Source organism: Haemorhous mexicanus, chromosome 3 (genome assembly GCF_027477595.1).
Source record: "Haemorhous mexicanus isolate bHaeMex1 chromosome 3, bHaeMex1.pri, whole genome shotgun sequence".
NCBI classification, from domain to species: domain Eukaryota; kingdom Metazoa; phylum Chordata; class Aves; order Passeriformes; family Fringillidae; genus Haemorhous; species Haemorhous mexicanus.
The window spans coordinates 9,948,219-9,975,394 of NC_082343.1; the positions used below are offsets into that span (position 1 = coordinate 9,948,219).

General features: G+C 46.8%; 1 protein-coding gene across 1 annotated transcript in view; it reads right to left on the bottom strand.

Annotated features, from left to right (window-relative positions):
• The window catches only part of SYNDIG1 (synapse differentiation inducing 1), a 50,210-nt gene extending 31,777 nt beyond the window's left edge, over positions 1–18,433 (bottom strand). Inside the window, exons 1-2 of the mRNA XM_059840789.1 lie at positions 18,343–18,433; positions 7,278–7,836 (exon numbers count right to left, since the gene is read on the bottom strand). Coding sequence (XP_059696772.1) covers positions 7,278–7,757 — 480 coding nt within the window. The 5' untranslated portion in view covers positions 7,758–7,836; positions 18,343–18,433. The remainder of the gene's footprint in view (positions 1–7,277; positions 7,837–18,342) is intronic.
• Positions 18,434–27,176: the final 8,743 nt, after the last annotated feature.

The following is a 27,176-nucleotide window of genomic DNA, read 5'->3' on the forward strand; positions in this document are numbered from 1 at the left end:
AGGGTGAAAAAAAGTTTAAAAATCCCAGAAAGAAATCCAACAGCAAAAGGTACCTCAATCCTTCCAGTTAAACACTCCTTTCCCAAAAAACATCCTTCCTTCCCAACATTCTCTCTTACAACAGGACACCTCATCCTGAGCTTACCAAGAAATCTTCTCCATTCAAAACCCCCCCTGACATGGGGATTATTGATAATTTGGCAACCTAGCTCTCTGTCTTCTCTTACTCCTGGATCTGCAAGGGCTGCACCCTGACACTGAAGAAGCTGGATATTAGTCTTGTTGAGAAGTCAGAATTATATTTGTCGCTTAGGCTTCCCTTCCCTTCCCTTCCCTTCCCTTCCCTTCCCTTCCCTTCCCTTCCCTTCCCTTCCCTTCCCTTCCCTTCCCTTCCCTTCCCTTCCCTTCCCTTCCCTTCCCTTCCCTTCCCTTCCCTTCCCTTCCCTTCCCTTCCCTTCCCTTCCCTTCCCTTCCCTTCCCTTCCCTTCCCTTCCCTTCCCTTCCCTTCCCTTCCCTTCCCTTCCCTTCCCTTCCCTTCCCTTCCCTTCCCTTCCCTTCCCTTCCCTTCCCTTCCCTTCCCTTCCCTTCCCTTCCCTTCCCTTCCCTTCCCTTCCCTTCCCTTCCCTTCCCTTCCCTTCCCTTCCCTTCCACCATTTCCCAAGTTTGTTGGAGAAATCAGGCATTGGAAGAGAGAAAGCCACAAAAAAACATCTACACAGGAAGGAAGAAAGAGGGGAAGCCAATTCCATTTGTAAGGTGCATTTAAGATGAGTTTCATCACACACAGCCTGTAAGTGCCTGAGCAGATAATTTCTGATCAGAGGCAGCTCTTTCCTTCTGCAGAAAAGCTGAAGTGACTGAAAGAAGAATAGAGGAAGAGCAGACACAAGGTGCAGATTTTTTAACAGAGATGGTGATGAACCCTTTTCTGCAGTTGTAATGGATTTTCTATTTTTTTTTTTTTTTAAAGCCTTTTCTTAAATCAAGGCTACCCCTAAAAGCTATGAGCTTTACCTCAGCTGAGACATTACAATTGCTCTGCAGACAGCCTGCCAAGCACACTGGAGATGTCAGACAACAGGGTCTGCTCTGACCTACAGCTGCCAGCAGCCTCTGATGGATATTTGGGAAGCAGCCCTTTCACTTTTTTCCTTCAAAGCAACCAATTCAGCAACATGCACACACTGCATACAAAACTAATTCCTTATGTGGCCCTGTGGGATCTGCCTTCAAATCCAGATGGTCCAGTGGTCTGGTTTGACGAAGACCAACACAATGCTGCTCCAAGTTAATATGTGCTCTGTTTCCCTCCACACAATGCCTGTTCCAGTAATGCAGTTAAACAGGATGACCTGTTCTGACCAGCACTCTGCATCCTTCTGCTCTCCTGCAAGTGTTTTGAGCTCACCTCCATGCAGCAGATGCTGAAGGCAGCAGCTGGATGGAGACTCTTCTGCCAAAGGTTGTAGTTTATCACTGCTCTGCCTCCAAAACACACACTTGTCCCTGAGCAGCAGGGGGATGATTATTTATTACAACAATTATCTTGCTGATAACTTCTTAAGAGGTGATGTCTCTAAACCCTGCTATTTATTTAATTTTGCCTGCCTATTTCTTTCTTTCTTTATACAACTTTGAGTTTTGCAGTTGATTGCCTTTCAGTTTTAAAGGCATTTAAAGGAGCCACAATCCCCTAACACTGACCTGCTGCAGCTCCTCTTGTTTCCCCAGCTCCCAGTCTAAAAACTGCCCTGTCAGTCAGGCAGCCAGCCTTGCAGGACGGGCTCAAAGAGGTCTCTCATCGCTTGGAAAACTTTTCACATGTAACTTGGCAACACCAGAATGCCACAGGCAAAACCCCCTGGCTGCAGTTGCCCAGGCCTATTCCTCCTTGGTCCCTGGACTTTGATCACCTCCCTTGTGATGTTTCCTCGACCCCCACAGCCAGGCTGCTGCTCAGGAACTGGCCTCCAGCACATTGCCACTGGAAGGGGATGACTGCAGACAGCAATGAATGGATCTGCACTAAAACAAGCTGGGGCAAGTGCTGTGACCCTTCATGATTGTCCCCTTTTTGCTTCTCAGCTGACACAGCAGTCCTCAAAGACGTGTGCCAAATGTCCACCCTCTACAAGTGACAGCAACAGCTCATCCAGGGCTCCTGCCCCTCACAGGCTGCATCCCAGAGACTTCCCTGCAGAGCTTCAGCCTGAAAACTCAGGGAAGTGATGATGAGAATTGCTACTATTAACAAGATTCATAGGAGGGCACTTGGACACTGCTGAAGGTGACTTCCCAGCCATGCTCCCTTCATCTGGAGCTGGTTAATTGAGGTTAATATCCCTTGGCAGGGCTCAGTATCTCCAGACTTGAGTGGCTTCTCCTTCAAAGGAGAAAAATAAGTCAAATGCAAAGTGTAATCACTCTTGTAACCTGCTAACAATGAGCCTTTGAAGGAGCTCAGAGATTTAAAGTGTGTCCTGTGGGTAGGGTGAGTCAGTGCTGTGACTGCATACCTGAGTGCCACTCCTCTTAGGAGCTCATGCCTGGGCACCACACCTCTGACAGCACTCCTGTGCTCTTCTGAGCATATGCCATGGGACAAAAGCACAGAGAATTACATTCTCATATTCTCAACACAGCCCTAGATGAGCTTGGGCAAGCTATTTATGGTGCTGTTTTCCTCCACTGCCCAGGTGCAGAACAAGAAAAATGCTGTACACTCAATTCAGAGGAGAGCTGTGACAGCCAGTGAGCTCATCAGCAAAACCAGGCTGCAAGAGCCTGTCTTTGGGTTGCAGAGCTCTCTGAAAAGGGAACTCTGCCATACACAGCCCCCAAGGAGTGCTCAAACATGCCTTCTGGATGCCTACAGCCAGGGGAGGCTGAGGGCAGAGCCCACTGCGGGACCACAGGCTGGAAGCATTGACAGAAAGCGTGTGTGATTTTGTGGGGCTTGATGGCCATAAATCTCCTCAGGGTCTTCATGTTGCAGAAAAAACGTGTCAGGAGGTGCTTGGGAACCTCGGGAAGAGTGGTTGGATGGAACAGGATTCAAATTCTACCTCTACAATTTCATTCTCGGGTCCAAAGGATGAGTTTTCACCCCAGAATCCAGCAACTTCTAGTGGAAAAAAAAAAAGAGGAAATGTATACCTTGAAAGTACTACATTTCTTTTCTTCTTTCACTCCCAGAACATTCTACTTATTTTGCTTTTAGAGATTGTTTCAGACATTGCTGGGTGCTGGGAAAAAGTAAGAGGGTTTTAAGAGACAGCTCCAAGGTATTCTTTTATGCGACGTAAATGAATAATTTAATTTGCTGCCATGAATAGCTTGGGTTTCTCTAAATAAGCAATCTACCTAGTGGCTAGGAGGGAAACTAGCAGGAGTATAATATGACAAATGCTATTTTTAGATAAAAGATGGCACATGAACTCTAACAGGAGGGTATTTCATCTTGTAACTCATTTCATATTTCACTGCTGCCACATTTGACAAGTTGTCTATTAGTTGTGGCGTGAAGAACTCATAAGATATTTATAAATTTTACACAGATACCTAAATAGGGAATCATTTGATTTCAGGGATGGGCATGGAAGTGAGAAGTTTAAATCCCTGACAGAATGTGCATCCTTCTGTTTTCATGCCTGGAAATTGCTGGAGCAAAGCGGGGCTCTATATGCTAATGAGAGCTGTTTCTGAGATGTTTTTCCCTCCAGACAATTATGATTTTCTTAGGCAGACTGAACAATACTCCATCAGGACCTGAGGAGCACTGCTAGTAAAAAATCCCTACAAATAAGTTGGGGAAATGTTGCTGCAGGGCACAACCCATGATCAGGATGTCTCCTGCTCCTCTGTCACACCTCTCGTGTTCTTCAGAGTCCCCAGGCTTGGGAAGGCAAGAAGGTGTCTCCTTCCAAGCAACTTGTCCAAGACATGTTGAGCTGGATAGACCCATCCTGAGGAGGCTGACAGCTAACAGAGAAACAAACCCTACAGCTTGGCTTGGTCAATTCTTCAAACCAACACCAAATTTATCAAAATGGCTTTGTTTCGTCCAGAACCTTTCTCTACTGCAAAGTTTTCTGCCAGAGAACAGCAACCTTTCTGGTTATCAAGAGCCCAACTATTTTCAAAAAGGCAATCATGTTAGAAGCAGTCTGACCTGCAAAAAAATTATTTTCTGCATATGTCCCTCCTGAGAGTCTTGCCTTGAGGTGGGGGGGATGCTACAAAAGGAGGAGATCGATTTTTTGGCATTTCTATGAAATTAAATATCCATCCTCAAAAACCCTAGGTAGGAATTCTAGTATAAGGCAGACAGTGCCAGGGAGACATGGAGAAAGAGCAGTGACTCAACCCTTTGGCTGGTGTGTCTTCCAGAGGGCATTTTGCAGAGATGCTTAAGCTGGGACTCCCCTGACATGTGGAGAACAGGAGGTAGCCCTCAGTTTTCAAGAGAAAAGAGCTCTTCTGCACAAAGCTGCCCTCTTTGCCAACATTTCCAAAAAGGGGCTAGTTTATGGAGTTTTCTCCTTTGTCAGAAAGAAGTGCCAAAGCAGACATGAGCCCTGGTCTGCTCTGACACTCTGCAGCTTCCATGCCTTGATGAGCTGTGGCTTGACAACCAACGTGACAAGATACACAGCAATGTCCTGTGCCACTCTCAGTGGCAGACTCAAACCCTTTAGCACTCTCACAGAGGAGAACCAAAACTTGCATCTCTGTTGTGTCACCCTCTTCCTTCCAACTTCTGCTCCCAGTCCTGGCACTCACTCTTTCCCATCTTTCCCATTATTAGTAATCTAAAAAAGAATTTGCTCCTTGTCAGTGACTGGCAGGGAAAAAAACTTCTTTCTAGTGTGACACACTTATGCTGTGTGATTCAGGTGCTGGTTTTGTGTAGCTGACAATCTGGCATGGTTCATCACTTTACACAGTGACTGCTTGTCCTTAAATAGTGCTCTTCCATTCCCAGAGTCTCCACACATGAATTTAGGTCTCTAATGAAGCTGTGCCCTGGCCAAGCCCAGGAGGCCCTCACACATCTGGCCACACAGACACAGCCTCTCTCCACCAGCCTCTGTGAACCAGAAGGGCACAACACAGCGGACACGTTTTTTTCTGGTCTGGTGCCATCAAATTCCTCTCTCCTCTCCTGCATGACCAGCTGCATCTGCGGAATTTGGACCTTCCTGGTATGGAAGCTACTTGCCATGCTGAGCTACTTCTGCTGCAAACAGCTGCTCAGCAGGTTGGTCCTTAGGGATCAGGGAAAAGTTCATGTAAGAGTGTGAAAATCTCAGTGCAGCAATGGAGACAGACCCTGGTGTCAAAGCAGAGGCTTCTAGCAAAGCAAGAGTTTCCAGCTAACCAGGTCTTTATCCAAACCATGCCTGGATTTCTCCTCCCCTGTTCCTAGTGGAGGAGAAATTTTGATGGAGAGGACAAGCCATCAGAGGAAAGGGTGGTGTGTACTTTGTGAATGTCTTACTCTGAGCACTTTGTCAGCCCCTTGACACAGAAGTCAAGATGGTTGTGCACACACCTGTGTTTGTTAGCACAGTCTCACCCCAAAGGATCAAATGAGGCAGGGAATCTGTGATTCCAGATGCTCTATACTCACTCAAGAACTGACACATTTCATCTCAGGAGGTCTGTTTCCAGAGAAACAGGTCAGAAAGAAGAAGGAGCCAGGGAAAAGGATGCACACACTGTCAGAGCATGTTACCAAAATTTACTGTCTCATTTCTCCCCTTAAGATCAGGGGAGGATGAAGTTCTACAGCTGGTTTCTAAAACACAAATGTTCTCTGTGAAAAGCTGATCAAGTTCCTCTAGTACCACTTTGAAGAGGTTTTTTCCTTATGCTGCTCATTTTCCAAGCCTTTTTTTATCTCATTCTCCAAAAGTTGACTCAAGAATGTCTTCTTGACTTGAATTGACGAGAGGGAGATTTTTTTTTTTGCTGCCTGAATGTCAGGCCAGATGTGTCAATAACACCATGTGTGCTGCAGTCACTTGTGTCACTGCTGCACGAGAGAAACTGGGGCAAAAAGACAGCAACCAGGAATTTTGTTTTGATTAAGGAAATTATACTTCCCACAGTCAATTCTGAAATTCTGTGGAAGGGTGTGATTTGAGCTAATATTCTCACATCCTTCAGAGAGAAGCTTTCTGTCTCCCTGTGGAGGCATTGAATACGGCATTAATGGCACGCACTGCGAAAAACACTTCCCTCTTCCCACCTTATCAATACAGAGAGAAAGGAGAATAAAAGGGAAGGCAGGCTCTTGCTGGATTTCCCCTGTGCTGATCACAGGGTGAGACACTGGTATTACAGGAGGTGAAAATAGAAATTTTCGGGCTTGTTGGATCTCGGTCCTAACTGAAAATCACAGCGACAGAGAAACACGACCAGTGTCCCTATTTCAGCTGTGGCATTCCTGTTTGAAGGCATAGCTTTGCTCTAGACAGCCAGAGGATCTTTGCTAGGTTAGGAGTCTGACCAATGGTGGAGGAAGTTTTCAGATCACCAGCATTATGTTCACCCTCCATTCTCACAAACATTGGCAAACACAAATACCTGCCACACTTGGGCCTCTTGTTGAAATAAAACCAATAATTTTTAAAAAGCATCATTCAAGAAAGAATGAAGCTGTTTCCATAGTCTTCCCTGTTACTTTACAGTATGCAATCAATGAGGCATGGGACTCCAGAAGAAAACATTGTATTTGGATCTAAAAAGTGTTTAGCTCCATCAGAAAAATATCATTTGTTTCAGTGGATATGAATCCACTGCAGCTTAAAACCCAAAGACTTCTGTTTCTGCATTCATTCCAAGACAGAAATGTGTTGTGTCTGAGCCAATAATTTAAAACATTCTGCTCAAGTCAGGTGAAGGCAAGAGATGATGTTGGCCTGCTGAGTAAGATGGGCTCCATGCAGACAGGCAGATGCCCCCAGCTCCAGCCTTACACAGCATTTAAGCACGTGGGTCTGTTTCTGACCAACCCCTCCAGAGGCAGAAGGGAAACACTGATCTCCATTAGGCCCAGGGGGAATTTTGCCATCGGTATTCACAGATCTGGGACCTTACCCAACAAATAAAGATGAGCAAATTCATTGTCCTAGTTGGAGGAGAAAGCGATACAGCTGACCCAAAAAGCAGCTGATCCCCTGCTGTCCAGCTCTAGGGGGTTGTACACTTAATTTCAAACATTCCCTCCTCCTCCTCCCAGCCTTCCCCACGTACCCCAAGTGACATCTGACCTCTAATTCCTGGAAATCCTCCTCTTCCTCCACCTCATAGGAGAGGGTGTGGATCTTGATGTCGTCCGCGGAGAGGTCGATGAATTTGCTGTCGGGGTACTCCAGGCTGTCCTTGGCGGGCGAGCGCTCCTCGATGAAGGTGGTCTCACAGCACTCCGAGCCCAGGCTCTCGCCCCACGAGCGCAGCACGTTCTCGGAGTAGAGGATGATATTGGGCCTGTAGTGAGACTCCACTGTCTGCTGCAGCATGCTGGGGTCCAGCAGCTGCTGCACGGGGTCGCTCCTGCCGTTCTCCGGGCGCCGCGGCGAGGACAGGCTGCCCGCTCGGTGGCTCTGGTACTGAGGGGTGGGGTACACAGAGACCAGGCCATCTCGGCTCTCTGCCACCAAGTTCCTTGTGTTGATTAAACCATTCCTTTTCCCAGCCTCGGTGATCTTACTGTGCATCAGCACGCTGTTCTGCTCCACCAAGCCATCCATACTGGCAGGTGTCCGAGGCAGTGGGACCTTTCTTTTGCAGCGCCTTGGAGCTCACGCCGGGTGAGTGGCTCCCATTTTCCTGATGAAGAAAGGGAACAGAAACAAAGGTGAGGTGTAGGGGGATAGAATATAAGAAAATAAAGATAGTGTAGAAAGTAACCTTACCCCCAAGGAGTTGCAGCTTGGCCAATTATCAAAGACTAGGAGCAGGCCTGACTTTAACAGGCCACAGCTGTAACCAAGGAGAAGAAGAGTGCTATAAAAGAATGGTTGGCTGGTTGAGAAGGGAACTGGAGTTGGTTGGCTGCTTTGTGAGAAGAAAGAGTGAGTGCTCTGAGGAGCTGCCCACAAGAAACACCAAGAAGGTGTGAAACTTTTGTGATAAGGAGACAACAGCATGGAACCCCTGCAATAAGACGACAACAGTGAGGTCAAAGGCAATGAATTGAAGGACTCAAGTCAGCTTGTCTTCCATACAGTCTCAAGAGAAAACAGAGCCTCATCTATGTGCACAACCTGACTAAGTTCTCCAAATGTAGCCCCACTCAGGGAGGCAAAGAACACCCGCCCCACATCTGTGGGATGCAGGGAAGCAGATGAGGTGAAATGTCTTAGTAGTGATGGATCCCATCAAAGAATGGCTTTGGTGCCTGCTCCAGCCTCCCGTAGGTACGCAGCTGCCATCCTCAGAACAACATCCCTTTCCTCTAAACATTTTGTATAAGAAAATATTTTGTTTTATAAAAAACCCAAAAAATATCAAAACAACAACAACAAAAAATCTCCTAAAAGAACCATTTTCAGTTCTCAGAAATCTGCAACTGCAAAAGATGGGCAGGTGCTATGTTCACCTGTCGGTGTCTGCAGCCACCCTTTGCCCTTGGCAAGTGCTTTACTACCCTTTGAAAACCCATTTTTTCCAGCTCAAACATTTTCTCACCAGGCTGCTAGTTTTTCTCAGGTGTAGCCAAAGGCAAATACCTTTGAAATATTTCTGTATTGGCCACAGGAACTGTAAATTCAGGGGTTTGTTTCTGGGCATGAGCATAAAAATTACAGACATGCTACTGGCTTCAAAGTTCTTCATATTAGATCCTCTAAGACCAAGTTATTAATGCAGGATTACCTGTCCCCATTGTGCTGTCTGGAGGAAACTGAGAATGAAATACACAAACACATAAATACATGTCATTTTTTTACTCAATTCTTTCTCTCTATTTCCCTTTTATGTCACACAACCTCTAACAGAGCAATGTCTAGCAAAAGCCCAGTATTATTTCCTCTTAACTCCAGACTCCAAACACCTTCAGTCTCTCTTTTGCATGCGAGGTATTTAAACCACTGCTAAGAGCTGTTCTAACACCACCAGTTAAGCAAGAAACTTGTTTAACATACATGAGAGCTTGACCCAGAGTGCTGACATGTTTACATTCACAGCACTTGGTTTAACATGCAGCAGCCCCATTTTTATTGTGCTGTTAAGTAGTCCAGTGCTTCTCTTAAGTGAACCAGCAGGAAAGCTGCAGAAGAGAACATCCACCATGGTGGGATCCCATGGAAGTTCCATGTGCAATCCAGGCAGCAGGAGCATCCTGCTGGGCCTCCAGCTGGTTGAGCACAAACCTTCCACTTCCTCCTCCTCCCACCTCCCCCAAAGAAACTGTATGAAAGTGCATCCCCACGGGCAGAAGATGAGAAACACTCTTCAACTAAAGAGTAAATTCTCAGACTTTGCTCAGTTTCTCCCGAGCTGGCTTGGAAAAAGTGAGAGCCCCCCCGATATGTAACATCAACCATCAATCCCACTGAAGCCAGAGGGACTTCACCCAAAAACTGCAAACCCTCTTGCAAACATTCTTACCCCTGCTACCTGGCAGGCAAAGTGAAGTGGCCAGGAGGAATATGCCACAGATGTAGCAGAAATTGGAGGAAGACTCACAAATCAAACAGATGCCCTGCTAGAGAAATGGATGAAGAGGTCAGCACTTTGTCACTGCATCAATGGCTGGAAAACTTGGGTCAGGCCTTGCACCTGCCTGTGGTCACATCATTTCAGCAAAGTCTGGCTTAAAGAGCACTCAGGAAAATGCCATTTTAGGGCAGTTTTATTGCATGCCTTGTGTTGGAATTCAGGACATCCCTCTGGCTGTCCTGGATTGCCCGAACCTCAGCCAGGGGGCTCAGAGATCCTGGCACAGAACCCAAGACACCTGTGATTTTGACCCATAGAAAAAAATTACCAACCTTATATGAGGATCTGCAAGCCAAGAAAGTCTAAGTAGAATAACAGTTAGTTTGTCACAAGGTGAAAAATGGATTTTTTTAAAGTTTTAAGAATGGAAGTTCAAGAAGCGAGATAGAGGAATCTGGGCATGTCCAGTCTTTCTCCTTCTTCTTCTTGGCCTCCATCTTCTGCTGTGATGCTGGCACTTTTAGATTAGTTTAGAGTAGAAGCACACTGTCTAACATAGGTGATCAGTATGGAGAAGTTATGGTAAATAATGTAGTACATGTAGTTTTTGGTATAAAAAGATAACACCACCCAGGGGCAGGCAGTGTGCCTCTGTCTGACCTGCTGCACGGACCCCAGCAGGCCAGAGAAAGAATTATATAGACAAGAAACAATAAACAACCTTGAGAACGAGAAGAGAAGAGAAGAGAAGAGAAGAGAAGAGAAGAGAAGAGAAGAGAAGAGAAGAGAAGAGAAGAGAAGAGAAGAGAAGAGAAGAGAAGAGTTGAAGAGGAGTTCTGACTCCTTTGACTGCCAGGCTAGGAAAAGAGACTTTCTAAGGCATCTCAGAGCCACTCTGACCAGCAGAAGTCCCAAGAGCCTGGGAGCTGCATTGTTTCTTAGCCCTACCATGGATCTAAGCATCTATATGGCAGGTCCTCACCTTCTGTGCATTTAAACCAGTCTTGTAAACCAATATTGCAGATTCTGAGTGACACTTTCCCCTTGGTAATGGGTAAAAAGTGGTAAAAAAAATCCAAAGTGAGATTAGGACAAGGCAGGGAGCACCCTTCCCTCACATATCTCTTCTGACAACAGGGATAGTCCATTGCTCAGGACATCCCTGGAGTCCCACATAGCAGGGCAGGCAGGGTGCCTCAGGGAAGGTCAGCAGGGAGATGTGAGTGGCAGCATGCAATCAAGGTAAATGCTTTAACCCCAGGTGCTTTTTAATCTGTAGCTGGCTGCCTGCCCTACCAGAGCCTGACCCAATGTTCTTGGCCCTGCAAGAGTATTGCCTGATGGGAAGGGGCTGATGAGACTCAGGCCTTTTCAGGGATAATACATTAAGAGGGGGGAAAAAAGAGAAAGAAATAATTATATCAGTATTACTGCTGAAATGGGATCCCCCAGGTTGAGATGGGGGTGTGACAGAGAGTGGCACATGGTCACTTAGGGTGATGCTTAGGGGCAAAAGGCACCTGTGCCTCTGCAGTGGCTCAGAGCCTTTGTCCTGCCTGCAGAGACCCCTTGGGCATGGATCCAGACATTCCACTTTCACCAGGGGCTTTCATGGACATGGCCTGGGCCAGGCTCACAAGCCTGTGACTCACAGGTACATCCTAAAATTAAGATTGCCCCAGTTTCCAGGTTCCCTGCAGCCCAGAATCCCTGGATGGCAGTGCCAGAGCAGTTACCCTCTGACAGACCACCTGAGGAAATGGGAGGGTGCCATCTCTGCAGGAAGCCAACATTCAAAGCAGAAAAAAGCTCTCATTACCTATGACCACAGTGAGGTTTCAGAGTGGTGTTGACAGGAAAATGAAATTCATTGGAGCTCTTGAAATAAGAAAGCTTTTCAGTCTGCTCCAAGATGCAGAGTTAATTTTAATTGGTTGGATTCAGGTTTCTTCTGTCTTTGCATGGTTTTAATTGTCCCACACATCACTCACTGGCGCTGAGGCCAACCAGAAATAATTCTGCATTTTCATACTTGAGACTGGAACCAGAAGGAAAAGCCAAGTTCAAGTTATTAACAGATAGATGCATAATCAATATATCAACCTTCAATCTAATGTTTACCTTGGGGTTAGACATTTTTACCCCAGTCTACTATAAAAAGTGAGTCCATTAATGACTTTAACCTTCGCTCTTTCCGATTTCTTGGATTCCCCCTTCCTCCTTTCTTATCTTAATAAGAAGCTGCAAGCAGTGCCAAGATCTCTAGTCTGCAATGCTGTGGTTTATTAAGCTATCACTGGTGTTACAGCAGAGCCCAGCTACAATGAGGAGCTGCACGGAGAGCCACGCTCTGCTGGGTGTTCTGCAGCCTCCTGCTACGATGACAGTGCCTGACAAACTAATTAAGCACAGGGTGTGAGACAGAGAAATGCCAGCTGTAAGGAGGGCAGGGAGGGAACAGCTAAATGCTGTGCCCCAGGCTCTCACAGACAAGGGGCAGAAGCCAGCTCTGTTACTGCCCACCATCCCAAAACCCCTTTGCTCTCTTGGGACCTGGCAGGATGCTGTTTTCCTCCTCTCTGCACAGGACTTTGCACAGCTTAAGGGCTCTTAAGCCTTCTGGAGACCCTTGCCAGGCACCCAATGTCCTGTGTGAATAAGCAGTTGGGAAACTCTGGATACAAACCCCTGAATTCTGAGCAAGCCATAGAGTTGAAACGTTGGGCTATGGCTGAGCAGCCCCAGCCACCTCCTCACAGCACACCAGAAGGACATTCATCCACACAGACCAAGCACCACCAGCCCAGCAGACTGGCTTGTTGGCAAGAAAACTGGAAGACAAAGGCAAGTGAGGCTGAAGGCAGAGTCCCCATCTGCTGTCAAAGCCTGAGGCTGTACCCTCTGCCATTCCCTGCAGATCTGGCAGGTCATCAGCCAGGAAAAAAGCATCAAAAACTCATGTGCTTCTGCATGGGGCTGCTGGATATCAGCAGAAACCTTTTCTCCATGAAGACAGTCAAGCACAGGAAAAAGCTACCCAATGAGGATTTGCAGTTTCCATCCTAGCAGGTTTTGAAGACTCAACTCAATGAAGCTCTGAGGATTGTGGTGTGATCCCAGAGCTGACCTCTCTGAGCATGAAACAGAACTGCAGACCACCTGAGAGTCCTTCAACTTGATCATGCCATGATTTGAATCCCTCTGATCCTTACAGATTCCCACCTGTTTCCCATGCTCCCCAAAAGTACTGCTCCCAAATCCCTCAGTGATGCTAAATCACCAAAATGGCAAGAAGTGGCAATAGTGACCCTTTGTGCCAGCAGCAGAAGGTGATTCAGCCCCAGGATGATCAGATTCAACAAAATGCCCCTGGGTTTGAAGCTGGTTTCTCCTCCTCTGCCAGTGCAGAGAAAGCAGAGGGGAGAAAGCTCTCTTGAAGAGCAGTCAACCCCACATGAGCTGCAGATTCCCTGGCAGGAGCTCTCAGGTAAGAGCGAGTTTCTAAAGCACAGTGCAATAAGCTTCAGCATGGTTTGAGGCATTCCAGACATTTAGAAACTGCAACAACAAATACAGGCATCATGCATGAGAGAAATCACAGGCAATGTATGGATCTGGAGTGCTGACCACAAAGTGAAATACTTAACAAAGTGAAGGAACAAAACCCTTTCCCGCTTGTATTTTTCTTCTTTGATTTAGCTGGGCTTATTAAAGTAGGTTTTGTTTCAAGGGAATGCTGTATTTCAGCAGCTGGAATTCCTTTTACTCTATTAAGTAAACTACAGGGAGTTTCGTAAGGCAGTGCAACTTACTCACACTGGGAGAATTAGGAATGCATGCATTAGTGATAGCTAAATGTTTCATTGCTAACAGTGGAATTAAAAAGACCTCCGTGCTATTTTAGTATTACCAATGTGCAGCAAATCTGCTGTGAGATGTGATCTGTCCTCCTAAAAACCAGGAACTTGGAGAATGGTGAAATGCCCAAGGTCATGTCAAGACAGAGCTGGAAATAAAATCCAGGTCTCTTGATTGCTTGTACAGAGATATATGTTAAAACAATTGCCATCTGCATATCTGCCTGAATAATTGATTGCTTAATTCAGTATCTGAACTAAAGAATGGAGTGGGGAAGAAAGGAGGAATTACCTTGCATTGACCTAATATATAATAATGTTATTCCTGCAACAAAGTATTTCCTTTTGAGCAGATGGAAGTATTTTGCCTGAGCTAAAATTAAATGCAATGTTTCATTTATTTATTTTTAATTGAACAAGCTGGCTTTTAATTCACTATGCCTCAAGTTGCCTCCAACTAAAAAAAAAAAAAAAAAGAAAAAGACACATTCAGACTTTTCTAGCAATTCTTCGCAACTCAAATTTTTCAGCCTTAATTCTTAGTGGTGTTCAGTCTGAACTCACAACTTTTTTCATTCACTGCACTTTCTAGATAATAAATAAGTGGCCTGACTGAGAGCATCTTGCTCTGGTGTCAATAACCCTGGCTGTTGTGGAAGGCACTGGTGTAAAAATGCCTTGACACCTGCACCACTTCTGGCAATTACTCTGCAGAGTGAAAGTAGTCAGAAAGTCTGGCTGTGTTTCCCTGCTGTGTTTTCAAGAGGCTCCCCAATACCGCAGAGCAGGAGCATCATATTCAAACTCCCCATCTCAAACTGGGGACATTGAGCCATGAGGAGCAATTCTTACTTTAAGAGCTTCCAAAAGAGAAGCTGGAAGTCTCTCCCATGAATACCAACATCACAGCATCCCCTGGCCCTCTTGGTTTGCCTGCTGGCTGAACCCTGTGCCTCCCCTTGGACCTAAAATCCCTGTTTGACTTGTGACACAGACAGGAACACCCAGACATGGATGCAGGACTGGCCCTGCTAACTCACTCCAGCCTCATTCCTGGTGGGCAGCCAAGCCCCCAGAGCCCAGTTCTTGCACAGACCCTGCTCTTCTGGCTCTGCTTGCTTTCCCACACTGCAGGCAGGGAGCAAAGCAGGGCAAGGCACTGCCTCACACTTGCTCTGCATGTAAACCCCCAGTGCTGTGCTCCAGGCTGGGCTTGAGGTATTCCTGAAGCACAGATGGAAAATAAAGAGCTGAGAGAACAGGAAGACAGTGTGCTGGTGCAGACTGGGTGCAAAATGGAAGTTTCTGTCCCTCCTGCCCCAAGAAAAGCACCCCAGGGCTGTAAGTCACTTTGCTAGAAAAACACTGCAAAATTACTACAGTCAGTTCATCTGGGCAAGGATGATTAGAGTAAACAGATGCTTCTAGGGCCATAAAATCAGCTGTGCTCCATAAGACAGAAAAATTGCAGAGCTGGGACTATACCATGGGACAAAAGCCTTACAGAGTAAGTGATTTAGCCATGGTGAGAGTGGTAGCTGCAGGCAGACAGGGCAGGCAGGGGAAAATGAAACAGCTGCATCAGTGGGGCATAGTTTGACCTTTACAGACCTTTCTTAACCCTACACTCACCCTTCCCTGCAGAAACAAAACCAGAAATGAGTAATGCTGATGCCTATTAGAGTCAGGGCATTGTCTGAACATGAGGAAAAGTCCTGTGCTCTTTGTTCTCTGGGAGGAGAAGGGATATAGGACCTCAGGGACTTCTGTATGGGAGGCTCAGGCTCTGGGCTGGCAGCATATCCACATCACAAGCTTGCCTCCATGATCTTGTGAGCCACACGCAGCTGGAAGTGGGGAGATTGTTCTGCTGCAAAGAGCACAAGGACAGGAGCTGGAAGCTGGGTGGGTGACATGGGGACACCACCCACTGGGAGAGGACTGGATAAGTCATTGCACGCAGGGGGCAGCTGCTGTGGGAGATGTCCTGAAGCAGCAGGCTGAGCACAGCTGTCCTGCAGGACCTGACACCAGGCTGGATGCCTTTCCTACATCCCTTCTCTAGAAGCTGAACTGTTTGATTATGTCCCATCCCTGGAAGTTTTCTGGTTGGATGGGCTCTGAGCAACCTGAGCTAGTGGAATGCATCCCTGTCCATGGCAGGGGGTTTGGAACTACATGATCTTAATATCCCTTGCAACCAAAACCATTTTATGATTCTGTCCTTTAGCAAATGCCATTTCAGAGTTCTTTGTTCTCCCTGGGGATTTTTAAGGTATCTGAGCAGTCAATCAAAGCACACAAACCCCATCAGAATTCAGCCAGAATTGTGCCAACTTGGTGTGAACACTCAGTTCATTCTTCCCGTGCCTCTGTGAAGCCTCAAAGTGTAAGGACAGAAATGCAGTTATTGGTAAATGAGGGAGCTTTGCACCATCAGGTTTTGTAGGGACACACATACAAATACACATCCATAGGGATGCCAGGTACAAAACTGGCATTGCTAAAGGCATGCATGGACTCACACCACTCATGCACTGCACCACTGCTTCAAAATGCAGCCTTTGCTTGTGCAGTGAAAACAACCAGTTTGTCACTCTTCTGATTTTACAGCTCCAAATTGAAATCACAGAATCTTTTGATTCTCAGGTGCTACAGGTTAGAGCAGCTCCATGTGAATCCTCAGGGTCACAGGCATCTACATCTGAAGAGGAACATTTTCCTGTGACCCTATTACTCAAAGTAGTCTCCAGCTCTTTTTGCCAAAGAAAGGGTACTCAGAAACAGCTGACAAGATAGCTGGAGGATGTGTATTCAGACACTTACACACAGCCACTCTTCATGTTTGTCAAAGCAAAGCCAATGAACATGCTGAGTATTTTTCTCCTGTCTGCACCTCTGCAGTTATTTTCCTTTTTTTTTCCCCAATTTCCATAACCTGTAAAAATTCGAGTCTCCAAAGTGAAGATGACAAAATTTGGACTCTTAATAACCACACATGTAATCTGCAATCTTAATAGCCACATGGACAGTATTAAATAACTCCACTGGAATAATTTTACAGCTGTCTGCAGATATGAATTTGCTGTAGAGAGAAAGAAAGACCAAAAAAAAAAAAAAAACCTTATCCAAACAGATTGCACATTTTCTCTAATACTGTCCTCAGAAGAAAAAGCATTTTAAACCCTGAGAGCATCCTTCCTCAAGTTCACTGTGTTGTGGTGGTGCCTGTGTACACCAGTACTGCATTACATCTGCATTTGTATAAGGAAGAGCCCTGCTATGTGTGTGAGAGTTATTCCAGAGTGTGTGGCACCACTGGTGTGAGACATCTGCCTGCCCAGCTAATGAGAGGAGACTTCATTTAATTCCTACAAATGAGTTTATCCTACACACACCCTGGCATGATCTGTAGTTACCAAAACTGCCAATAAAATGTCACCTTGTCCAGTAAAATCAGTCTTTGTCTTAGAGCGAGGCAATTTGAAATTAATACAGACCATCAACTTGCCCCTACTTAAAAGATGACAGTTAATTAACTATAATTAAAACTAAGTAATTTAAATACATGAATGTAGGAAAGTGTATTCTCTGTTCTGACTGCTTTTTAGAATACACAAATATCCCCCTCAATCTGCCAGTAAATGCATCATCTTGAGTTTAAGACCATCAAAGCATCTTTTAATTGTTGCTAATGCTCTGTTTACACCAGATTAATATCTAATTAATTGTAATTTGAATATTTAATCTATCTGGAAAGTTTAGAATTTTTTTTCCTATCAGAGACTAAAGCTTCCCTCCAGTGATTTTGAAGGCACAGCTCAACAGATTGCTCTCTGGAGCAACTCCTGCCACTCCTGCTCCATGTTCTGCCCAGGGTGGGGGGTTGGTTATACCCCACCACCACAGCCAGTCCCACACAGACCTTTGCACTTCTCCCCCTGCAGCACACTCCTGGCTGGGGAGTGCTACCGATCCTGCTCCAGGAAGGATTGTACTCCTGGAGTGTCAGTTCCAGAAAGGTCTCAGTGCACTGCCAGCCTCTTCCTACTGAAGAACTGAGCCCTTGCGGGATGCTTTAGTGGTACCCGGGTACCCCATTCTGAAGGACGAGGCAGGTACGGGGGACTTCCCCAATGTCACCCCACTGCCACCGGTAGCAGGGACCACTGCTGCCTCCGAGCCTCAACCATCCTTTTTCCCAACTTAGCTGTCACTGCTCCCAAACTAGACGATGGGAAGGAAAAGAAATTCAGTCCGGCGCCTCTCCGGAGCAGGATAGCGAGGGGAGCGGGCAGCTGCGGCTGCCAGGAGCTCAGCATCTCCGCTGCCTGCCCCCGGCTGGGGCTCTGCCCCCGCAGACCTCTGCACAACCCCTCTCTCCCTTCCCTGGGCTGGCAGGGCGGACGGGAGCTGGGAGGAAAAGCTGCCACAGTGCGCTAGATGGGATTCCTCCCGGGGAAGAGGAGGGAAGGGAAAAGGAGAACCCCGCGCGCACTTTCCCTTCCAACGTTCCCGATCTCGCCGCGCACTGGAAAAGCCTCTTCTCCCCCCAGACCCCGCCGGGCAGGACGGGGCATGGTAATTTGGGCTTTCCGCAGGGCATCAGGGAAGCACCTCTGCGGGCGGCCCCGCTCAGCCCCCGCGCTTCCCTGCGCTCCCCCCGGAGTCCCTCGGCCGCGGCGGCTGCGGGAGCCGCGGTGCCCCCGCCTCCGCTCCGCGCTCCGGAGGATGCTCCGGGGGATGCGGCGGAGCGGGCATTTGGTGCATCGCTGCCCGGAGGGGATCGGACGGGGTGGGCTGGGGGGTCACTCACCTCCCTGCAAGGTGACCCGCGGCGCGGTGCTCCCGCTGGTGCGGCCGAGGGGCGGCTCAGCGCCCGGGCGCTCCGCCCGGCAGCATCCCCGCGGCGGGGGTGGCGGCGGGGACCGGGCCCGGGGGCTGCACAGCGCCGGCGGAGAAGGGGCTGCGCCGCCTGCACCGCCTCGGCGGCACTGTGGGCTCGGGAGGAGGAGGAGGAAAAGGGGGAGGGAGGGAGGGAGAGAGAGAGAGATGCAGGCGGAGGGAGAGAGGCAGGAGAAGGAGCCCTGCGCGGCAGCGCGGCCAACTTTCCTTCTGCAGCGCAGCAGGAACAGCCTCCCATCCCTCGGTGTGTAACCCCCGCCCCGGGTGAGTATGGCAAAGCCCTCCCCTCTCCGACCCCCCTCTCTTCCCTCTCCTCATCCTCTCCAGGCCTTCTTCCCAGCCAGGCTTCCTCTGTTCCCCGCACACCGCGGCTCAGCGAGCCCTGGCGGGCACCGCTCCCCTCGCCCCAGCCCGGCTGCCCCACAGCTTGCCCTGCCGCCGAGGGACTCCGGCACTGCTCCGCCAGCCACCAGGGCACTGCCAGCACCCCGGGACAGCTCCCCAGGACCATGGGGAAGCTCCAGCAGGTCTGGAGAACTTTAAATGTTTGTGTTTTATTTCTTAGGGTAATGACGAGCGCACTGGGCTGCATCCCACGGCATTGAGGGGTGTTCCCCGCTCTCCTAACAATCCTGCGTAACAGGGGTATGCCGTGCTCATCCACTCCTCTTTCCATTCCCAACAGGCCTGCTAGCCAAGTCATTTGCCTAAAAGCTTCTCTGTCACCACTTCTTTCTAGATGCTTCAACATCCACGGCTCAAAATGCTGCTGGGAAATCACATGTTCCGTTTAGATCACTGCTTCCCTTTGCCTCTACAGGGACAGAGACACGAGGATGGAAAGCCCTGGTGCATTTTTGTTGCCTCCACCTCTCAGGGTTATGGCTTCTGCCTCTCACTGCTTGCTTATCATTTCTTATTCATAGTCCCAAAAGCAGGCATGCCAAATCTTTGCTGAAGGAGAATGTTCAAGATTCAAAACACGTTAACTAACTTGATCCCATCTTAGGGTTTTTCTCCAGCCCTTCAGCTTTCTTCTCTTCAACAAAATTTTATTGGTGCTCCAAACTCACTTCGTGTTTAGTATATATTAGTGGTATTCACAGAAGATTTTTCTCTCCTTCTAAATATCTGGTCCCTTGTTCATTCCTGAGTTGATCTGGAGTGCAGGGAGGTTTTGCATCTTAGAGAAAACAGTTTCTTCCCTAATGTAATAGGCACTGGGAGGCAATTCGTACATAATCAGCAGAAAGAAATAGCCCCAAATTATGATCACCCTGATTCTCCAGAGTGTTTTTCACCTTTACTTGCTTGTGGATAGAAGTCTCTAAATTACCATCATTATGTCTTTACCAAGTAACACTTTTAGGCCTTTCCATCCTGCTTGTACAGGGACATAACTTTAAGAGGGGTTGGCTTGCAGCCAAAGGTATTTCAGCTCCTACAGTGCAAATTCATCAGTCATCACTGCAACTGATTGGAGATACCAGCTTGTTTGGATGGATGGTGAATTCCTGCTGAAATTCATTTTTCAGTGACCAAATGTATTTGTGAAATAGGGGGGAATCCAAACAGATTTGCTGGGATTTATTTTTAAAGAAAAAGAAATTCATTTATGCAGAATGGACTGGGGAAGGGATTTCTGGATCATCAAGTCAAATTTTCTTGCTGCCAGGCAGTTTGTTCCCTTCTGACACTTCCAAAATATGGGTTTTTTCCATAACGTTATCAAAGTGAGATTCAGTGACGTCAGGGAAGTAATAATTTCCTCTAACACTGTTCCTCTGCGTTTGCCATTCTCCCTGAACCAAACTAAGCACATTCTTCCTTCAGTCTGAGAAGACCATGGGACTTTGTGTCCATGAGGAAATCTGGTCTCATTTGGTTTACTTGAATTTTTCAGCAGAACCAAGAAAATCTAAGTAGAGGAGCAATCACAATCCAACAATGACAGGGGTTGCAGCCATTGCTACAGACCAGGGCATACTTCTCCCTTTTTTTTAAGGCAGCCTCTTCTCTAGCCCAAAACAATCTAAGAATTTACCAATACACTAATTAACTCATAATTAACTAGTGTTAATGATGCCACTCTCCTATGGCACTACATTTGCCATAAATTGTCCTGTTCCTTTTGCTGGAAAGCTGATGACTGTGCCTGATTTGATTTTGGTATTTGCAGCTCACTGGTACCCTGCTGATTTTTGGAGAAAGTTCTTCAAACAGCAACAGTAAGGGGCTTGTGGTGGGGCAGGTGAACTGCAGCAGGCTTGTTTGTGATTTGGTGGTTTCTCTTCAGGTGCAGCAGTATCACTGAGAGTCCTCCTCAATACCAGGTTGTGCAATGCATCCTTAATTCATTGTGCCAGCACATTTCACAGCTTCTCGTGGCAAGAAACTGGGGGATTCATGTGTCTAGCAGTGGTAACTAACCCTTTCTTTTTGTTTCTAAAGGGGCTTTCCTCCACAGCTGATGGAGATGCACCTCAGCAGGAAAGCTGCTGTGCAGACAGAAGCACAAAGTGCTGCACTGACAGGCATCAACACAAAGAGATATCTGAAAGGGGCAAAGGTGGGGAGGAAGGAAGTGCACCTCCCTGGGTCTGATGGCTGTTGGAGCAGGGCAGCCCATGATGGCTTGTGAGCCTCCATGGTCCTTCAGTTTCTGCCTGAGAGGAGCTAGGGATTTGGGAGCCATCAAGGCAGGATGTCAAAAAGGAAATGCTACCTGGAAGCAGAAATGACCAGAGATGTACAAACAGCTTTTCTTACCAAATGGAGGTTTGTAGGAGGCAAAGAAGGGATGAGACTTTGCAGGCATATATCACTACAGCTCCAGGGAAATGACATCACCACAGGTCACTGAGCAGGGCTGTTAGAGGGCTAGTGCTGACCCAACAAGTGGCCCCTGCCTTCAGTGAAAGCTCCCTACGGAACAGCACCTGGCTGGGGAGTCACACAGTCCTGATCTTCGGTCCCCTGGGTGCCCTGCACCACAGCCTGGGAGAGTCCTTGGAGACAGAGCTGCTCGGAAAGCCCCAGGGCCAAACCACATGGGAACCAGCACAGAGTGAGAGCAGGAGAGAGTCCTGGTCTGGGAGCCACACACCCAGTGCTGCAGGAACAGCTCTGTGCTAGCCAGCATTCCAGGGTTTCAGGAGAACCATTAACTGCTGCACCCACTGATGTGCTAAAACGCTCGTGGGAGAGTCACGTTTCACTGTGGTCCTCAGCTGCCCAAAGCCAGAATCAGGGATAATATGATGCGTGCTCAGGATGCCACGAGTGAGAAAGTGGAAGGGCAGAGCGTTGCAAGAGCGCTGGTGGTCTGTAGGAAGAGCAGCAGCACCACCTATCACCGGAGAGGGATGGAGGGAGGACACACCGGGTGCTGCTCCTCCTGCCTGTTCTCAGTAGCAGACTGGAGCCCAGATTTTCTAGATCACCGCAGAGAAACTTCCTCCTTCTGGCAGGAAAACCCAGCTTAAATCTTTCACTGCACTCCTGCTAAATCTTCCTGTGGGGCACAGCTAGCAGAAAGAGATGGAGGGGATGGAAAGGTGAAGGTTTTGGAGAAAGGCTGAGAGCTGGAATTTACAGAATAAAAATAATAACCTTTAGGTCTACAATACCCAAAGTACTGCTCATCACTTAGAGGGCACAACTAGGCCCCAGGACCCCGTGCTCCAAGTTGTGCAGGGCTTTTGTCTCGTGGGTTCTGTCAGTCAAAAATCCACCAGAATTATTGGTATGGTCTCAACCATATGTAGCTTGATTGTAATTCAGAGTGATGGAACAGAACAATCAGGAAGTAGCCCAAAATCTGTAATTCCTTCTTGCCAAAGGCAAAAAGAATCCAATCTATGTAATTGGATACAACCCCAAAGGCGTAGCCAGGAGTGCTTTTAACTTTCTGAGAAAGAAAAATTGGTTAGCTGGAATGGCTGAGCTGTGTGGGTGCTGAGGTTCATGTTGATTTGTTTGCTGGTAGTTCTGAAACCAGAATAAAAATGAGAGTTTGGATTAAGCCAAGCTGAGCACGTTTTTTTCTTATTCTGTATTCACAGCAAATCGACAAGCAAAAGATACTATTTTTTGGCTGAGTGAATGATGTAGCCTAGCTCAAGATCAAATGTTTCATTGCTTTGAACTCTTCTTTATAAACTGGATATGCATACTTACTTGCAACAGAGGAAAAATCTAAACACAATCACTGTCTGCCTAATTAAACCAGAAGTGGCTGCTAGATATCATCTGCCAGGAGGATGAAGGAGGTCTTTGCATCTGGTGCTAAATTAATTTGGAGGGACCTGTTAGGAAAAGTGGGGCAGCATGACCCTTTTATATATTCCAGTCTCTAGGAAGGGTTGCCTGTATCTCCTTTGCCTCAGACAAGTTGCTTTAATTCAGCCAAAGCAGCCCAGTTTCTCATTTGTCCAGGAGCTGAGAGACACAGGCTCAGAAAAAAAACCTGCACTGCCTTTCTTTTGCCATCTGTGCCTTGCCTCACTGCATGTAGCCCTCGGGTTTGAACTTTTTGGGATTCTTCCAGGAAGCCTTACAGCAAGTTCTGGCACCAGTGCTTTCCTGTCCAAAAGGTGGCTCCTTCACCAGTATGGGCACCTCCAAGGGAGAGGGAACTGTGTCATTTTTGTGCTGCCTTGCACTGGCCTTTGGAGGTAGAGAGGAAAGGCACAGCTGAGTGCTAATTGAGATGTGGCCATCTGTCAGACAGAAAACATGCCAAGGCCACCTTGTGACTTTTTTATAAAGGAAGGAACCAGCCACTGGTGAAATATTTAGGTGCTGCAGACCTCAAACCGAGTCAGCCAAATATCTGAGATGATAAATTTCCTCTTGGATGTGATTTAGTACTGTAAATTCAGGCAACCCCAATGAGGGGAGAGAATGACGAGGAGGACTCCATCTTATCAGAAGGCTAATTTATTACTTTATGATACTATATTATATTAAAGAATACTATACTATACTAAAGAATGCACAAAGGATACTTACTGAATGCTAAAAAGATAATAATGAAAACTGGGGACTCTTTCCAGAGTCCCAACACAGCTTGGCCCCAATTGGCCAAAGAGTGAAAACAACTCACACCAGAATCCAATGGAACAATTACCTGTGGGTAAGCAATCTCCAAACACATTCCACATGTGAGCACAACACAGGAGAAGCAAATGAGATAAAATTGTTTTCCTTTCCTCTGAGGCCTCTTGCTGCCTTTCAGCTTCCCAGGAGAAAACCCCTGAGTGAAGGAATCTTGTTCAAAGAATGTGAATGCCACAAGTAAGGCTCTCCTGAGTTATCTACCATCTCACCTTTAATGCCTTTTCATCCATGGTGAAACTGCTTTGTTGAAATCAGGCACTTTTTTGGAGCTGAGTGCCATGAAATTTGACCCATTATGGATTGCACAGGCACCCAGTATGGAGGAACCTGTGTATAAACATGGTAAGAGAGTACTTTCCCCAAAAACCTGATACTTTTTGTAGCCAGGACAGTAAAAGCAGGAGTTGGAGGCACCCAGTCCTGTAGGGGATCTCAGACCTGGATTTATATCTGGGCATGCTGATGGGTTAAATTAATTGCTGATGGGTAAAGTTAAATTAAATGGATTTCAGATTGTCACACTGAGTTGGTTTACCCCCTTAAAGAAAGATTATCGGGCATTAGTGGAGAAGCCCTGGATCATCCAGGCAGTGCCAAGGGACTCAGCACAAGTCATCTGTGGGAGATGCAACACCCTGGGGCAGCAGCTGGAAGCAGGAGGATGCCGAGCTGAGTCTTCTGTGTGTGATTCCCACCTTGGCAATTATGATTTCAGGAGAATGCCAGGCTCTTTTCTTGCTGCCTGCAGCCTACACAGTGTGGGTGAAGCCCCACAGCTTAGAAGCCTCAACAGCAGCTGTGCACAAAGGACATGATGGGTTCCAAATTCTCCATCATCCTTCAGATTCAAACTAGACAGTGCCTGTCCTGTAACATTAGAAAAATGCTTTGGTGTTGGCAAAACCAAAAGAAAATTCCTATTTCTTCCTGCACTAACAGGCTGCCAAAATGAAGAGGAGTTCAGATTTCCGCTTCCAGTCTCCTGCTGCATCTCCCCCAGTAAGGACACATTCCCACTGCTCCTCAGGATGCCTGACAAGAGCCTGCAGACCTGTTAAGGCATGGAGGCAGTTTTAGGGCCTGGCCTCGGCGTTGTCTACCTGGACAGAACATGGAAAAACCACTGGGCACAGCAAGAGAGGGTCCTGAACCTGAGAGAGAACAAGAGCCAGAAACTGAGGAAAGTTCCAGACAGCTCCATGAGAACCAGTCAGATTTCCCAGGTGGAGAGGGGAAAGATACTGGTACAAAAACATGTGGAAGGGCAAAGGAGGAGACAGGCTAGAAGAATAGGGCACCATGGCTTGTAAACAGTGTAGCCTAGGAGAAATGGCTTGAATACTCTTCAGTGGCCCCACAACATTTCACTAGGTCCACTGAAAGAATGAATCCATCTGGCTGAAAAATACCTAGCTGCCAGGAATGCTCATTGAATTAACTGACTGAATTGCAGAGGGGAACATAAATTTATTTTTCTTATTAATTTCCCTGTGCTTACCTGTCTTTTTATATGATGAGTGGGTTTTTTTTCACATGGAGTAACTTCTTAAGAGAGAGGACAGGTTTTTCCCGAAGCAAATGTCCTAACAAATACCCCAGAGGTACTCTGGAGATTCTCTGCATGTCCTGTGTGATGCAGAAAGCCTAGGAGCTTGTGTTCCTAGTGCCTTAGCTCCCAGCATGGCATCCTGCTCTGACTATGGAGAGTTTTGAGGCAGGCATGCTCCTCTTGTCCTAGTCTAGCCAGAACTTTCTGGCTCAGAGCACCAGGGCATGGGTTGGGATGAGTACAGGGAAGTTCCTCAGCAAGTCTGGAGCCTCAAAGACCCTTACCATTCCAGGAAATTTTTTTTTTTTTTTTTTTAAGCATGATCTTGGAAAAAAGGCAGCTTTTTGTCTCTTGTCCTTCATGGGAAGAGGTCTGGATCCCAAACTCCTTTTCACCTTACTCATCAGTCCCAAAAATTGAGATCTCTTTTTCCCTACAACGAAGGGATCACCTACAACTTGTGATTCTCTGCTGGTCTCTTTGTATATTACAATATATATTTGCATATATAGCAGAATTTTGAGGTCTCTTCTCAGGAAAGAGATCTGTAGTGGAAAAGGGAGACATTTTCCATGTAGAGACAATACTAAAGGTGCTCAGGGACATGTCAGGGCTCTGGTGTTCAAGAAAAATCTCCCAACTGAAGTCAGTCAAGGGTTGTGCTTCCAAATTAATTGCATGCTTCTGTCCTTAGCATCTGGGCATGGAATCAAAACTGATGAGCCAACAAAGCAGCACTGAGCTGCTCCTGAGAGCAGTCACCATCAATAATGAGAAATACTAGGAGAAATACTCCTTGAAATTCAAATCACAAGGGGCATCATTTAAAAGGGAACGCAGGGGGAGCAGAAATACCATGCACCATACATTAATTGTCATGCATGTGACAAAATCTTCAGTGTTGCTGTTACTTAGCACCATAAAATTTATTCCCAGATTATGAATACCATAGCAGGGATGAAGTAATTAAACTGGGAGCCCATTTGCTCCAAACTGGAGGCCAGGCCTTCAGCTGGTGTAAATCAGAGCAGCCACACTGCAGTGACTTGGTTTTACAACCAGCTGGGAAACAGAGCCATTTATCCTACAAAGGGAGAGCTGAAAAGGAGCTCAAACCCTTCATCACTCCATGCTGTCCCTTCTGCCCCGAGGGAGGGTAAGCAAGCAGGGCTAAAGTCACTGCTCACCTGGAATGGATCCCAGAGCACACTGCAAACAATCTGGAAACGGCTCCCAGTGGATTTAACAAATTAAATTTGGAAGGTTAAATATTTAATAACATGCTAGTGGTTTCTTCCAAATTGGCACACCCTGTATCCTTTTCCTTTTATACCCAAATCTACCAGAAATACTCACAGATCTCTTATGGCAGAAATGCTGTATTATGTGGGCAGGAAAAAAGCTGGTTTGGAGTTCATCAACCTGTCCTCCCCTTTCAAGCCCTCTAGTTTTCTGCCTGCTTTCCTGGCCACATTTGGAGACATTCCTTCAGTGTGACCCAAATTCTTGAGCTCCTGTGGCATCCCAAACTGCCAGAGGTAGCAGACATACATCATTTTATTGTATGGTTGCACAAAATGTGGACATGGTCAACAGCCACCTCTTCCAGATGAACTTCTTTGGCATTTTTTGGGGTTTCTTTTTTTTTTTTTCCTTTTTTTCCCTTTTTTTTCATTTCTAAGATAGAGGTTTACACTCTTCTTTAGTCAAGGCTGAGTTTTACAGGCACCTTCTGGCCGTGATTTTTTCCATTAAAATTACTTTTCAGCAGAAATTCTTTGAGGTTTTGGGGGGTTTTTTGGTTTTGTTCTCTCTTTCTTTTCAGCAGGTGTTTGTTCTCATTGGGAACTTAGGCAGCTTCCAAAATGAAAATTTAACTTTTCTCCACAATGTTTAGATGTTACAAGTCCTCATTTTTTCATTTATAGAAAACTGCAGTGTTTAAGGGCGTGTTTTGTTTTGGGGCATATTTTTGGAAGAAATATCACAACTACTGGTTAAGAACCTCTCTGTATTTCACAGCTCTTTCCACATTCCACAGGGGGATATCCAAGTAAAGATACTTTGGATGAATA